Source organism: Rhipicephalus sanguineus, unplaced genomic scaffold, assembly GCF_013339695.2.
Source record: "Rhipicephalus sanguineus isolate Rsan-2018 unplaced genomic scaffold, BIME_Rsan_1.4 Seq147, whole genome shotgun sequence".
In the NCBI taxonomy this organism is placed as follows: domain Eukaryota; kingdom Metazoa; phylum Arthropoda; class Arachnida; order Ixodida; family Ixodidae; genus Rhipicephalus; species Rhipicephalus sanguineus.
The window spans coordinates 1-13,929 of record NW_023614617.1 but is presented as its reverse complement, the minus strand read 5'-3'; the positions used below and the strand labels follow the sequence as shown (position 1 = coordinate 13,929).

The 13,929-nt window shown below is 45.3% G+C and overlaps 1 protein-coding gene across 1 annotated transcript; it reads right to left on the bottom strand.

Moving 5' to 3' along the window:
- Positions 1-2,519: 2,519 nt before the first annotated feature.
- Positions 2,520-12,046, bottom strand: LOC119376564 (zinc finger protein 358; the record flags this gene model as incomplete). Its single annotated transcript, XM_037646352.2, is given in 3 exon segments — positions 2,520-4,560; positions 4,824-4,946; positions 11,263-12,046. Coding segments are annotated over 2 exon segments (883 nt in total), but the record flags the coding sequence as incomplete, so codon positions are not given.
- Positions 12,047-13,929: the final 1,883 nt, after the last annotated feature.

The window sequence follows — 13,929 nt, the reverse complement described above, 5'->3', positions numbered from 1 at the left end:
CCCGTCATTTGTACAAGATACCCCACACCTACTCCTAATAATAGAAAAGATTAATAGTAAAGGCACACTACCACAAAACGCCATTCTCGTGACGCTAGACGTTACCGCTTTATACACGAATATTCCGATCCCAGAGGGCCTAACTTCAATAAAGCAAACCTTAAATAAACATAAGGTACAACAGTATACTGAAGTATATTTATCATTACTCGAACTAGTACTATCACACAAGTACTTTGAATTTAAAGAAAATTACTACATTCAAATACAAGGAACAAGCATGGGCACCGCATTCGCACCCACCTATGCAAACATATTCATGGGAATTCTGGAAACAGACTTCCTGGCTCGCTGCGCGGACAAACCCCACACATACCTTCGGTACATTGATGACATACTTATAATATGGGGTCATGGCAGGGACAATCTAAGTAAATTTACATCATTCCTGAACTCCTTTCATCCAACGATAAAGTTCACGTCCGAGACCTCAGCTGAGTGCATCAACTTTCTTGACGCAACCATATATCTTGAGAATGGAATATTAAAGACAACGCTGTATAAAAAACCATTTGACAAGCAACAATACCTAGATTATACTAGCCATCACCCAAAAAATTGCAAACAGGGCATTTTCAGGAGCCGAGCAACAAGGTTACGTCGCATATGCGTAGAGGATCAGGATTACGTAAACAGACTTACTACCCTAAAAGAAACACTAGCAAACAGAAGCCATCCAAACGCGTTCCTTCATAAGGCTTACACGGACGCACTAAAACTAGACCGCACTGAGACACTTAAACCACGCTCTAAAACCACAACAACAACGCCTCTTCTCACTACAAAATTTTCGAACGCACTTCCGACATAAACAACATCCTCAGCAAAATACTATCCGATTCTAACAACCAACCAGAAACTAAAAATCTTCCCCGAACCACCTAAGGTCGCCTACAGACGCAACGCCAATTTTAAAGATATGCTCGTACATGCAAAACTCGCAACAAAAACTACACCAACGTCTGGACCCTGTGGGCGTCCAAGATGTTCTACGTGCAAACATATACAGCCAGCCACCAACGTAAAAAGCACAGCATCCGATTACCTTCACAAGGTAACATCGAACTTCACGTGCACCTCAAACAACCTGATCTACTGCATTGAGTGTGCCACCTGTAAAAAACAGTACATAGGCGAAACTGGACAACCAATTCATGTAAGACTGAACGGCCACCGCGCAGACACAAAGCACAACTTACCAAAAGCAGTAGCCAGCCACTTCAATCAACAAGACCACAATTTCGATCAAGCCAAACTTTACATTCTACAAACAAACTTCCGGTCACCACGTGAGAGGAAATACATGGAATCGTATTGATACACAAATTTCAATCCCTACACCCATCAGGAATAAATCTAGCTCGTGGTAATTTGGAATCGTTAAAAGCCATAGCATGATTCCTATAATATTAAGAGACATGAAGTACGCTCAGCTTTCAAAAACCTTAACCTATTCGCAAAATAAATCCCGACCAGCTCCCATAATACACTATCAATATTCTTTTTTAATATCTCTTAACCTTGCATGTAAAAATGTGCACATACGTGTAGATATTATTCTCTTAAGATATTTTCATTTTCTAGTGAATCCGAGCCACGGTTTCCTTCCCCCTTTCCGCGCTCCAAAGGCCGCTTCTGGCCAGCATTGTCACAGCCCTCGCTTTCTCAGGAAGTTCTACGAGTCTTATTCCGATTGTTCCCCCCGGCCGCCCCTCGTTCCTTTCAACTTTTTCTTTTTTTTTTTTTTCCCTCTTAGTTGACGGGCGCCCAATTTTTGGAAGCCGCCGACGACACTGGATGCATATGCCAGCCAATTACTTCACCCATTAAGCAGGAGCTTGCTTTTCAGGCAACCCTTTCAATATCACTTAAAGTAGGCAGGCGGCATTTTAAACGTACGCCGCCCGAGTACCTTTTTGTCGTCTGTAGCTGCCTTCCCCACCACCTTCTGCAGCTCCTTGGCGGACATTTAAACGTAAACCGCCCGGTTTCTCTCTTTTTTTTTTTTTTTTTCTCCCCGCCTGTAGTTCCCTTCCTCACCACCTTCTGCAGCTCTTTGTGATGGCTGCACTCGTCCTCTCGCTTGGTTGTACCCGCCCCCCCCCCCTTTTTTTTTTCTCTCTTTTTTTTTCTTTCTTTGCAGCTACCTTGAACTCTGACATGGCAGACCCGAACGTGTTTGCAAACTCTCTTGAAATGTGGCAAGGGCTTTACTCCTCTGCTTTCGAGTTTCTCTCTTTCCAGGCATCAATTACCAACAGCAACAGACACGCCGCCGCTGGACATGACGTCATCACTAACCCCATAAAACTAACACGCCAGGGATGACAAGGCGCCTTTGACAAAGATAGGTCCCCTATCGAAACGTCGGCCAGCCTGATCTGAGGCACTTTCTCCTGTTTTGAAATCTATAACGTGTATCCATCCGTCGGCTCCCTTCTTGATCTTGGACTCAATGGTATAAGTTGCATTTTATGAATGTTCACATACATAAAAGCACCTAGTGAAGTTTCATCCATGCAAATTGGCATTGCTTTACTCAGACCAATGTATAACACCTCAATTTTGTCCCCCTAAGATGTCTAAATATATAAACAGAGTTTACAGCGCTGTCACATCGTTATCTTGCTGCTCAGTTTCAGAGACGGAGACTTGGTATGTAAGCTACACGAAATTTCGCATTGTTTTAAAGTAGACATCCTAATTAATCCAAACAAGTTCAGCCAAATATGGAGGCTTGAAATTCTGAGAAATCGTCAAACAGAGAATGCGTCGGAGCCAACATTTCGACGATTTCTCGTCATACAGTATTTAAAAAAAACGAAGCCCTAATTTAAAAATGGACTTTTCCAGGTAGCTAATTTCAACTAATCTTTCTTCTAAATGCAATAAGACTCATCAAGATCTATACAATAAACACCAAGCGAGACGATTTTGTCATTCTCATGCATTTAAATAAAAGTATATCCATTCAAACATTCCCTTAAACACAGTGTCCGATAGTACCACCGCTGTCATTTCAAGACATGTCATCATACGCATTTACAGAAGGCGATACATCTTGACTGTGCTACATCTCTTTAATAATGCCAAACATACCATATCACCTAATCACAAATGCACATCAGCAGTAATCACATCACCTATCAGCACATCAGCTGTAATCACATCATCTATCATAGTAAGCTCCTTGTCAGTTCATTGAAGACATGGATTTGCAGTTCAGACAGGAAAGCGTCACTTTGTAGTTGTCTGTAACTGTAAGACACATCTGATTTCCTGTCCAAAAGCCGCGGAAATCACACTTGGAACACTTGTATGGTTTCTCATCGGCGTGTGTGAGCCTCCCAATGGGACCAACGCACAAATTTACCAGGACACAAGTGGTACACATATGGCATCTAAGTAGCTTTGCTGGAGATGCTGCCGCAGCCTCTTCTTTCACATAAATGCTTTACCACACTGGTTGCAGTCGAAGAGGTCCACACGAATAGCACGCAATTCTTCGCGCCTGCTTATTGGTCCCTTGAACTAGAACGCAGACTGGCACATGCTGCACTTGTAATTCTTCTAAAAGCGAAGCTGTTTGTTATGTCGCTGTCGAGATATACAAGGAAGCCAGATAACACAACATGAACGACGATTTACTGAGCAGCTTGCTTTTATACTAAACGCATGTGACGTTGCAGTGACGTGCATTGATAAGACTGCATACCACTGACGCATCACTGTTCAAGCTGGCAGTAAGACGGCTGTTAACAAAAAACCTCTGCTGCACCATTTCCATAGCAACCACCAAGCCGTCGCTGTGCCGTTGCCATAGCAACTGCCAGTTTCTTACCCCATGGCTCAGGGACAGCGATTTCAACACATTCATAGTGGCAAACTTTGCGTGTATTCCAGATGTGCCCATCATTGTCTCTTGGCTGCATCTTCTTCGGCCAAGCACGCTGGATTCAATCAACGTTGTGATCCCCGTGCTGCAGCATGACCAGCTGAGGATCAACCAGCTTCGCTGTGCCAAGCTTTGTGCAACTAAGTGCACGCTTCCCACATTTTTTTCAACTGTGTGAGAGCAGGGGTGCTGATAGTCACTTTTGTCTGAACCATTTGCCACACTTGGTCCCAACCGTATGGCCTCTTGCAGTAACGTGTCTGCATGTGAACAAACAGTCTGCACTTGCTCACTCAAGTCGCATAGCACTGGCAGTACTGGAATAGCTTCTTGGGCTGTTGGAAATGCTGGAATACTTGGAGAGGTGCTTCCATGTGAGTTGATTTCTACTGGTAGAACAGGAAACTGTTTCACACCAGAGTGCATGAGCTGGAGAGCTGAGGGTGAGTCACTTAATAAACATCCACTTGCAGATGAGCCACACATGCCACCTTTCAAACGCAAACACAAAACAACGCTGACACACGTTGAACTTGTGAGATTTAATGATGTTGATGCGCTAGCTGTGCAGTGTCACTGAGGAGATGAAAGTTGCACCAGGGATTCTGCAGATTGAAATAAAAGACAGAAATCCGCTTGAGCAGATTCGAAACAATCCGAACTATTTGCATTTGAATTTTGGTGAACCTTACAAAGCTCTGTGTTCCACAACAGCTTGAGATAGTGAAATGCCAAGCACCAACCAAAAGTAATAAGCAAGTCAACTTGTGCAAACAGAGATGCACTCTCACAAATGTTGACCTGCCTCACGTTACTAGAAAGATATCTAAAATGACATTGAAATTGCAGAGGAGTTAAAAAACCTCACCCTGCGATAGTATCTGTGATGATTTCATCTTTCGTTGTCTCGATGCTGCTGCTTCTGTGGAGGTGAAGGAGGTGATCCATGGCGGGAAGGCTGCTCGCCTTTGTCATTCGAGTCAAACTGTTCCTAAAAATAGAGGGTGCACAATTTCTCAGTAAGAGTGCAAGCACAGTATGCGATGAGGTGTGAACCGTACTATCCACGATCCTAATGCTTCTCTGTACCATCTAATGCTTGGGTTTTGCATAATGATGACTTCCTTCCCTTCCTGCATTTGTTTTCTTCATTACCTGTGTACAACACCTCTTACGAAAAGAACTGTGGCAGCTACACACTAGTGGTGCGAAGACTGAGGAAGCAGCGGAGCTGGTGGCACTGCCCTCCTTCTTTCCCTCCTCCTCACTTTCCTTTCCCACCCCTTGTTATACCACACTGTACAAGACTATGCTATGCTTTACCCTATCACAAGGTATCGGTCATGCATTTGGGTCACGCTAAGGTCATCCAAGCATTTTCTAGAATTTATTTGTTATTGATCGACTATTGATTAACTATTGATTGGTTATCGATTGGCTATCACCAGACTTTGGCCATGTATTTGCTATGTATCACTAGGCTTTGACCATGTGCTACGCACGTGCAAGCATTTTCTACAATTTATTGGTTATTGATCGATTATCAATTAGCTACTGATTGCTTATCAACTGGCTATCACTCAGCATTAATGGCTATGCTAGGAGCTGCTTGGCACATATCCGCTTTCAGTGGCACCTACCCGCCGAGTTTTTGCGAACGCCGAACGCAGAACGAAAAGCTAAAAAAAAGAACAGCTCCACTGTTCAATAAAAATTTAAAAAAAAAACATAAAAGGCCTCAGTGCTGAATCAACCAGCCACGATTTACAACCAAACACTACAACTGGTTGAGCACTTGTCTACCATCATTTCTGCGATCCGTGCACGTTCATCTGCTGTATTTGACCTTTTTTCAAGCTCACTGACCCCCTAGCAGCAGTGGGCTGAAGAGGCTGGATGAAAGCATGTTGGGTTTCCTGTTGTCCGCTACTGCCATGTATTTGAATGGCTGTCATGAGAGACGCCAGCGCCACGAAGCGTTTTCTGGCTGTTTTAAGTCGGCAGTGACAGTCACATGGTGGGCTTCTTGGTAGATCATGAGAGGTAAATGGTTGCAGCGCGAACTTGATACAAGGACAAGCGAAGGCCCGAAGAAGTGCTGCGTGTTTGTCTACTTCATGCCATCGCTTGCCCTTGTGTAGAGTTTACGCGGCAACTATTTACCTCTTAGGTCAGCAATTAGTTTGCAAGCATCCTGGTTTCTTCCAATGCATGCTAATCGACTATCATCATGCTTAAAGGCTCGAGACATCAAGTAACTGTGCTGTTTCTTACTTTACTTGCTACTGAAAGTGCACCGCCAGGACAGACATTTTTCTCTTTAAAAGAAATTTTGCACTTTCCACAGCTCCGTTCATGCTCAAATATTGTAGAACGTTGCCGTATTCTCGTCACGACCTCTTGAAGTAGAACTAGGCATCGTTACTTGCCTAGTTGCTCAAGAAAATAACTGAACACTGGTCTGCCTCAATGCTTTGCAAACACCCCAACCAGTTCCCGGATGCCAATCATGAAGGCGAATTCCTCCGTGCAAATGGACAGATGTTAAAAAAAAATAAAACAATTCGCAAAAAAATTTCAAATTATGGTTCGAATCCTTCATTATTACACTCAATACAGTCAATTGTTTTGCTTGTAAAGAAAAAGGCTGTTCCATTACCTTTGTCTGCGATTGGTGCGCTGAGGAGTGCTATGCCTAATTTGGCATTTGCATTGCGGTAATGCATAGCCTTCAAGATAAAACAGACTTGTTGGACACCTTGCTTGTACTCTTGCTGCTGGCTGAAGCCTTTAAAATTATCGCGAAATCCTTGCCAAAGGTTCAGCAGCACACCGACTAGCGTATGCCAACCAATCACTGCAGAAGATAGACTAAAGATTTGCAAAAAAATAAAATTCCATACGACGCCTTCACATTCCTGTGAATGTTTGCTGGCCGGCGTGCCCTCTCGCCAAACTTTGCCACCAGGGAAAAGAGTGGCACTGCATGTTTGGAAAATGGTCCATTCACCAACATGACATATCAAGAAGCCCACGTGGCTGCACACACCACAAACTCGTGTTACCTTTCTTGCTACAGCGAGTTTTCTGTGTATGGATATACAACTGGCTGAGATATATAAAGTTTTGCTGTAAAAGAAACTCTGCACTGCTGCGAAGCCACATTTCAAGCTCAAGTGTGTGTATTAGTCCCGAGAACAAACACCGGTGGTGCGGCAGTCGTGGCGATGTGACGTCACGGCAAGGACTCGCTTGCTCCGCAGCCGAGGATCGCCTTTTTCTGTGCCCACCACATACCCGCTATTTTGCGATACGGTGGTGATTACCCGTCATTCTTGCGATGCAAATCTTCCAAGGTACAACGTACTAACGGTTAAAATGTAGTTGCGACAAATCCCCGACCGAGTCCCATAGAGCCCAATGCATTCGCTGACCGCTTAAGCCGTAATGCCTACCGGTTAGTGCGTACCTACGCGTACCGCGATAACTTTTTCTGCCATAAAATTTTGCTGCACCAGTGAAATTCTCGACGCCACAGTGTGCCGCCAAAGGTTTCCCGTCTTTTCGAGACATGCGGAGATCGGTCGATCACCGATTCCGACTTCCGCGCGATTGCAGCGACGCTTTTGCAGGTAAGCATCGGGAAAGAACGAAGGCGAAGCGGCGGCCACCGACAAACGCGCCAGCATGACTTAGCGCCGACATCCTTATCACAATAAGTATCTTCAGCTATCTGCTCGGGCTCGCGTGCAGCGCAGCGCTACTTTAAGCATACTGCACGCTTTTATTTGGCTACAACCTGAACGTGCTGGGCCGCCGATCGCTGCCGTGCGGGGCCGTGTTCAAGCGCGCACCGCTTTGTAGAAATGAGAGCAGATCGCTGTTACGGAGTTGAGCGCTGCGGGTCGCGGACGCCGTGAAATCTCGCTGCATTGACGCTATCACGCTAAACGCACGCGTACGGTACAGCAAGCATAGCGCTGTTGTAACCATACTGCACGCTTTTATTAGGCGACCACCCAATGAACCTTCCTCCGCTGCCAGGACCGCTACAGCGTCGCGGAGGAAGCACGACATCGCCGCGTTATCTGAGCAAGCTACTCGCCGCATCTGTGCAAGGTCTGGAGCGAAGCGGGCACGAAGAACACTCCCACGACTAATGCGCGCGTGCGGTACGGCAAGCGGCCCGGCAGTGACGGCGTGAGCCAAGTAGGCGACGTGCTGCACGCAACTACCCAGGAGACGATCGGCTCCACGCAGCCGTTCCGCATGTCCGTTTTCGTTTAGTAGCAGATCGCGGCACATACGCATACACATATATCGCGGAACGCAGACACTGTCTGTTCTGTCGCTATGTCGGGCACTGAGTATCCCGGACCCTGTAATAGTTTCGAAATGCTCTTTGGCGTGGGCCGCGTGGCGGCCACCGCGCGCTATCGGGCAGTCGTGCGAGAGTGCCAGGATCTTTTCTCCACTTTGGCAAAAAGAAAGAAAAGGCTTTGCACTGGGTAGTTTAGGCAATATTTGCTGCGGCACTCTTTTTTTCTTTGCTGGCGGCAATGGCGTACGCCAGGAGAGGCAAATTTGTACTTGGTGGTTAATGCGTACTACTGTTTAGTGCGTAGTTATGCCGCGTTCCCGGCAGGTGCGTATTAAAGAGGTTTCACTGTAGAAGGTGGAAGTTTACACTACTACCGAAAGTTAAGTAAGCTATACAAAGTTTGGATAATATAGCTTATAATGGGCAAATTCCCGTCCGAATTGAAACTTCACTGTGAAAATGGTGATGCATGATAGCAAGACATTTGTTGTTTTCACCGCATACTACAAGACATCGGTGGCAAAAAAATTTTACACTAATGGTTCTAACTTCACAACTTGGCGTAGACTCCAAGGTTAGAACATGTGTCCCGCAGAATTACAAATGAAATGAGGACGTTTTAAATTCACTAACTACATTGCGGTTTATCGTACGAGTTATGTCTGCCTTTGCAGATTACCTAGGTGATTTGACAGAATTGCGCTTTCTGCTACAGGAGACTTTAGATGAATCTGTCTGTCATAAAGAATCACCTAATACACCCGGTACATTAAACAAAGTAACACTACCACATACACAATGGCTTCGGAAATGCTGAGGTGTTAAGTGTGCTTAGATTATGTAAAGATTTCTTCTCAAGACTCGTCTGGGATTATGTGGCTGTATACCCCGATTTGCATGGACTGCATTGCATGGTCCGATCAACCGTCGGGTCACAAGCGGTAATGTTAAATTCTCGTGGGAGCACAGTTGATAGCAATTGTCTGCAAAACAAACGCCTGAAAATTTAAATGAGCATTCTGAACTGTTTTGATGGCGCTCTCAGCGACATGGCCCACGTATTAAACGTCCTTCGCCTCAATGAGTCAATGAATGGTCTGGCACGTCATGTCCGCATAAAGGTTGATGGTGCTCAGGTGTATATCAAATGCAAGGAAAATTGATTTACTAGCTGGCTATCTAAACTAGTACTTAGACAAGTGTAACAGCGTCGTTGCTGCGATGCTGCATGAAGACACTAGCTGACAGCAATAAGAAGTTTCCGCATTTAATCTCAACTTGTTTTCGTAGCGAGATAAAGCCCTGAAATTACTGTGAGGAAAATGTGAAGCTAAACAGCATGATGACTGAGCGAGTACACAACAAAAACAAACACAACAACTGCGGCGGTATTCCCAGGCGAGCGCTTTTGAGATATTTTGCGAAACTCCATACTGCATCATGCATTTTTGTAATTGTGCACGGGGCTTGGCACACCGGCAAGAACGCCGTCAGCAGATTGCGGATGCGTCCGATCAAATACCACTTGTGGAGGCGAAGCCACCATATTTTTTTAAAGGAATCGGCCGTGCACAACGCAACCTATTCATGCATTTTTGTAATTGTGCACGGGGCTTGGCACACCGGCAAGAACGCCGTCAGCAGATTGCGGATGCGTCCGATCAAATACCACTTGTGGAGGCGAAGCCACCATATTTTTTTAAAGGAATCGGCCGTGCACAACGCAACCTAATAATGTGAATAGGGTGTCTTATGTGCCAAGACCACAACATGATTGTGAGGCACGTTGCACATTAATTTTGACCGCTTCAAATTCTTTAACATGCTCCTGTATCTGAGCAGAGGGATGTTGCTTTTCACACCCGTCTGAATGCGGCTACTGTGGTCGGGAATCAGACCCATCCCAGAGGTTAGCAGCACGACACAACGACAAACCTCATCACCCCTTTCAATGTGTGCACTACGGAGCGCAAGCACCGTTTGCGACTGTGAAGAAAAAATGTATAGCCTTCTGTTGTTTTACCAGGAATGTTATCGATGCTGTTTTCGTCATTCGTCTGAAACTGGACATGAGCAAAAAGCAAGCGCAAACAGCGGAACAGTGTACAAAGCAAGCGCATACTATGCCGGCGCGTCACAGCGGGCGTCGAAGAGTCCGTGCCGTGACGTCATTCAGGCCTCCCGCCAGGCGACGCCACCCCAACTTCTCGGGGCTAATAACCTGCACCCTGATCAATTTTTTTTTAAAGTTTAAAGCGTGTTATAAAGGCTTATAGGGGCTGAGTTAGGTATATTTTGAAACATATCTTACCCCTTTTAACTTCCATCCTACTACTCTTTGAAGTACCTTTACAATTATTCCAGACTAATGACCATTCGGTTCAACTTCATTCTGCACCAAAATAAAGATAGTTGCGCAAGCCTAACTCTAAAGCATGCTTATCGTAAAGGAGGGTAACATGCAATATGTTGCTTTGTGCAAGTTTTTAATCGTAATTAGCGTGTAATTAAAAATCTGTTTATTCTGCAGTCACTCATGTTTCAATTTCGCATAAAAGACTCTAACCTTAGGCTCAAAATGCATGCGCAATTTGTCTTTGGTCGCATTCATTTTGAGCAAAGAAAAATTCTACTTTTTATGTTGTTTCTAAAATGTGGCCTGTCAAACGACCTGCCAAACATTGTAGTGCCTTCCCCAAAGTAATCGAATGCAGTCCTATGCATCGAAAACTTTAAGTGCGAGCTATGCCTGTTGACTTTCATCCACAAGGTGTTGCTGATGAAGCACTTTTCTCTACGCAGCATACTGAGGTTAAGTGAAGTTACACAGACTATGCAGGAGGTTCAGTTCAACCTATGCGCAACCTCGCTCTTTCTTGGCCTAGTTGAAACAAGAGGCAAAAATAAGCTAGGTCCACATATGTGGACACTGCACCTGAAAGGGTTAAGGTTGCTTAATAAAGCCTAGCGTGCTGCGGACCATTACCTTGAGCATCACAATGCTGTGCACACGACGCACGTGCAACGCGCGCTCAGAGGCTTGGGTGAACTTCTTTTCGCAAGCGGAACACTGGTGTGGTCTTTTGCCCTTGTGTCTAAGTACGTGAGTGTCCCTGTGCGACTTCTGAGGGAACTTAGCCGGACATAGGTGGCATGCGTAGGGCATCTCGACCGTGTGCCACCGTAGGTGCTGCCGGAGGCTCTTCGTCTTCAGAAACATCTTGCCGCACTCGTGGCAGTGAAACATGTCCACACCTCTCGCGTGAAGTTGCTGGTGCTTCATGAGCGACACCTTGTGGATGAAAGATGACGGGCACAGCTCGCACTTGAAGTTTTCCCTGTGAAGGCTGCGGTGTCTGTGCAACGCCTGACGGTCTTTGAACTCCTTGCTACATACGTTACACTGATGAAGCCTCTTGCTGGTGTGCGACCTCATGTGACTTTTGAGTCCGGCGTCATTTAAGAAAATCATCCGACACAGGGAGCACTGGACTGTCCCGGTGAGGCGGTCAAGCTTGTAGAGGGTGCGCTCGTGGTGCGTACGCTCGTGCCCGAAGAGGTTAACCTGCTGGAACAGCTTTCCGCAGATCGAGCAGGGAAACCATCTTGTGCGACTGTGTGTACGCATGTGGGCCTTCAGTGACCTCTCCAGTGAAAACGGCCGCTCGCAGATGGGACATCGAATATCTTCAGCCTGCCCATGGCACTCGTGGCATTCGTTGGTGTCGGTTTCCTGTTTCGTTGAAGCCACGGTGATATGACTGGGAGTCCTGCAGATCAAAGAAATACATAAGTAGGCACAGATGAGCAGTTGCTACGCACAACGTATATAGTTCGCAACCATAAAATTCAAGAGAATGTGATTCACATAATACCGCGAGGTTTGCACAACCGTGAAATGCAGTTCATGTCGTTGGTCTGTTGGGCCAGCGGGCGCAACATGTTGTAAGTGTAAGAGAGGATAGGATAGACCGCAGGAACAGAGAGGAATCGACAGAAGAGATGGTCAAGAGTCTGTTCTGTTCTTACATTTGTTGACTAGTTGTGCTGCGAGCGGGCTATATGCCAGTGCAATATGGACCCGTCAACAAAGGCTCAATGTTGTTTTTTTTTAAAGAAGTGTTGTGCTGCTCTTCTATGTGTAAGGACTTGGCCAAAATGTATATATTGGAGAGGCAGGTTCAAGATGACAAACTCCAGCGATTTTCCTACCTTCACCAATTTCAATAAAATTTTCGACACATGCTCTCTTTGGTACTCTGACGATATGTGTTGAACTATATGAATGTGAACGAAAGAAGGGGAATTTAAGTGATCATTCTTTTTTTCTTAGACACAACCTCAATGAAAACACGCAGACCATGGCTTCCTTGGCATCACTGTCTGCTGGTTTTTAATACAAATATGAGTCATCTAGTTTTTTCTGAAAATTAATTTTAAAGACTGGTAGCCAATTCAGAATCACGCCTTTAAATATGTGCCACACTGTGCTCGTGACATAAATTTCCTACCCCAGGATTATACTAGCCTGGATTACACTAGCCCACCCACATGATTAACGCATTTGCTACAGCATGCTTTTATCTTATGGTTGCTGGACAGCTTGCCCAAGACCCTCCTAATGCAGCCAAGCAGCATGACCATTCCTTGGAAGGCACTACTGACATTGGCCCAAGCTGACAGGCTGCCGCAAGCATGGCAGGGACCGGTGAACTCACTGCTTCGGGTACATGTGCCACAGCACAACATGCATGCAGCACTGATGTGCAGGCGTATCTTTCTGGCTACACAGATTCACTTACAGAACCCGTCCTGTTGGCAAGAAGTTGTTGCTATTTGTGTATGTAGCACTGAGGGCTTGTAAAAAGCATCATATTAAACTTTTCTTTAGATATGTCAGGAATGCAAACCAGTAGAGTGCTCGTCCAGGACAGTGCTTTCCGAATTAGTGGCACGCTGACAGATGATTTGAAGGAGTTGCATCAAGAGCTGAAACATCATTGTTGCTCACCAAAACAAAATGTTTACGCACCATATCTTGATGCAGGCAGGTAGGATATATACAGCAGTGATGCACAGAATGAAAATGACTAATGCTAACGAATGATAGTGGCTTACAACATCTTTCATTCTATGTTTAGCACTCACTCTCTCAGTGATGGCTTGAATGCCTGTAGGTTGCAATGAATCAAGATGTGGATGAGGAGTAAGAGATGGTTGTTGTTTCTCATGAAATTGCGCACACATTTTAACAGAGACATGTTCTGGTGCAGCTTCACGACATATTTGTGTTACAGTGAATTGTGTACAGCATGGACATGTAGAGAGCACACAGCATACACATGGCGCTGTAAGGCAAGATGTGCTGATGCTTCTTCACATCCTCTAGGAATGCGGGGATTTCAGTTTCAAGCTTCACGGATCTGCCATTACAAGAAACTAAGCTCACACTGCATATATGGATGCGCACATCGTTGTGCGATTTCGTTCATCCTGTAGTGCCTAGAAAATACCCCCGGAGTTGTACGAAAACAGTTGGCATTTTTATAAGATTTATTACTATCACGGAACAATTTTATGTACATGCTAGTTTATTACTTTGACTAACAGAATTTCAAACATTTCACAGGGACTATGCAAATGAATCCTCGTA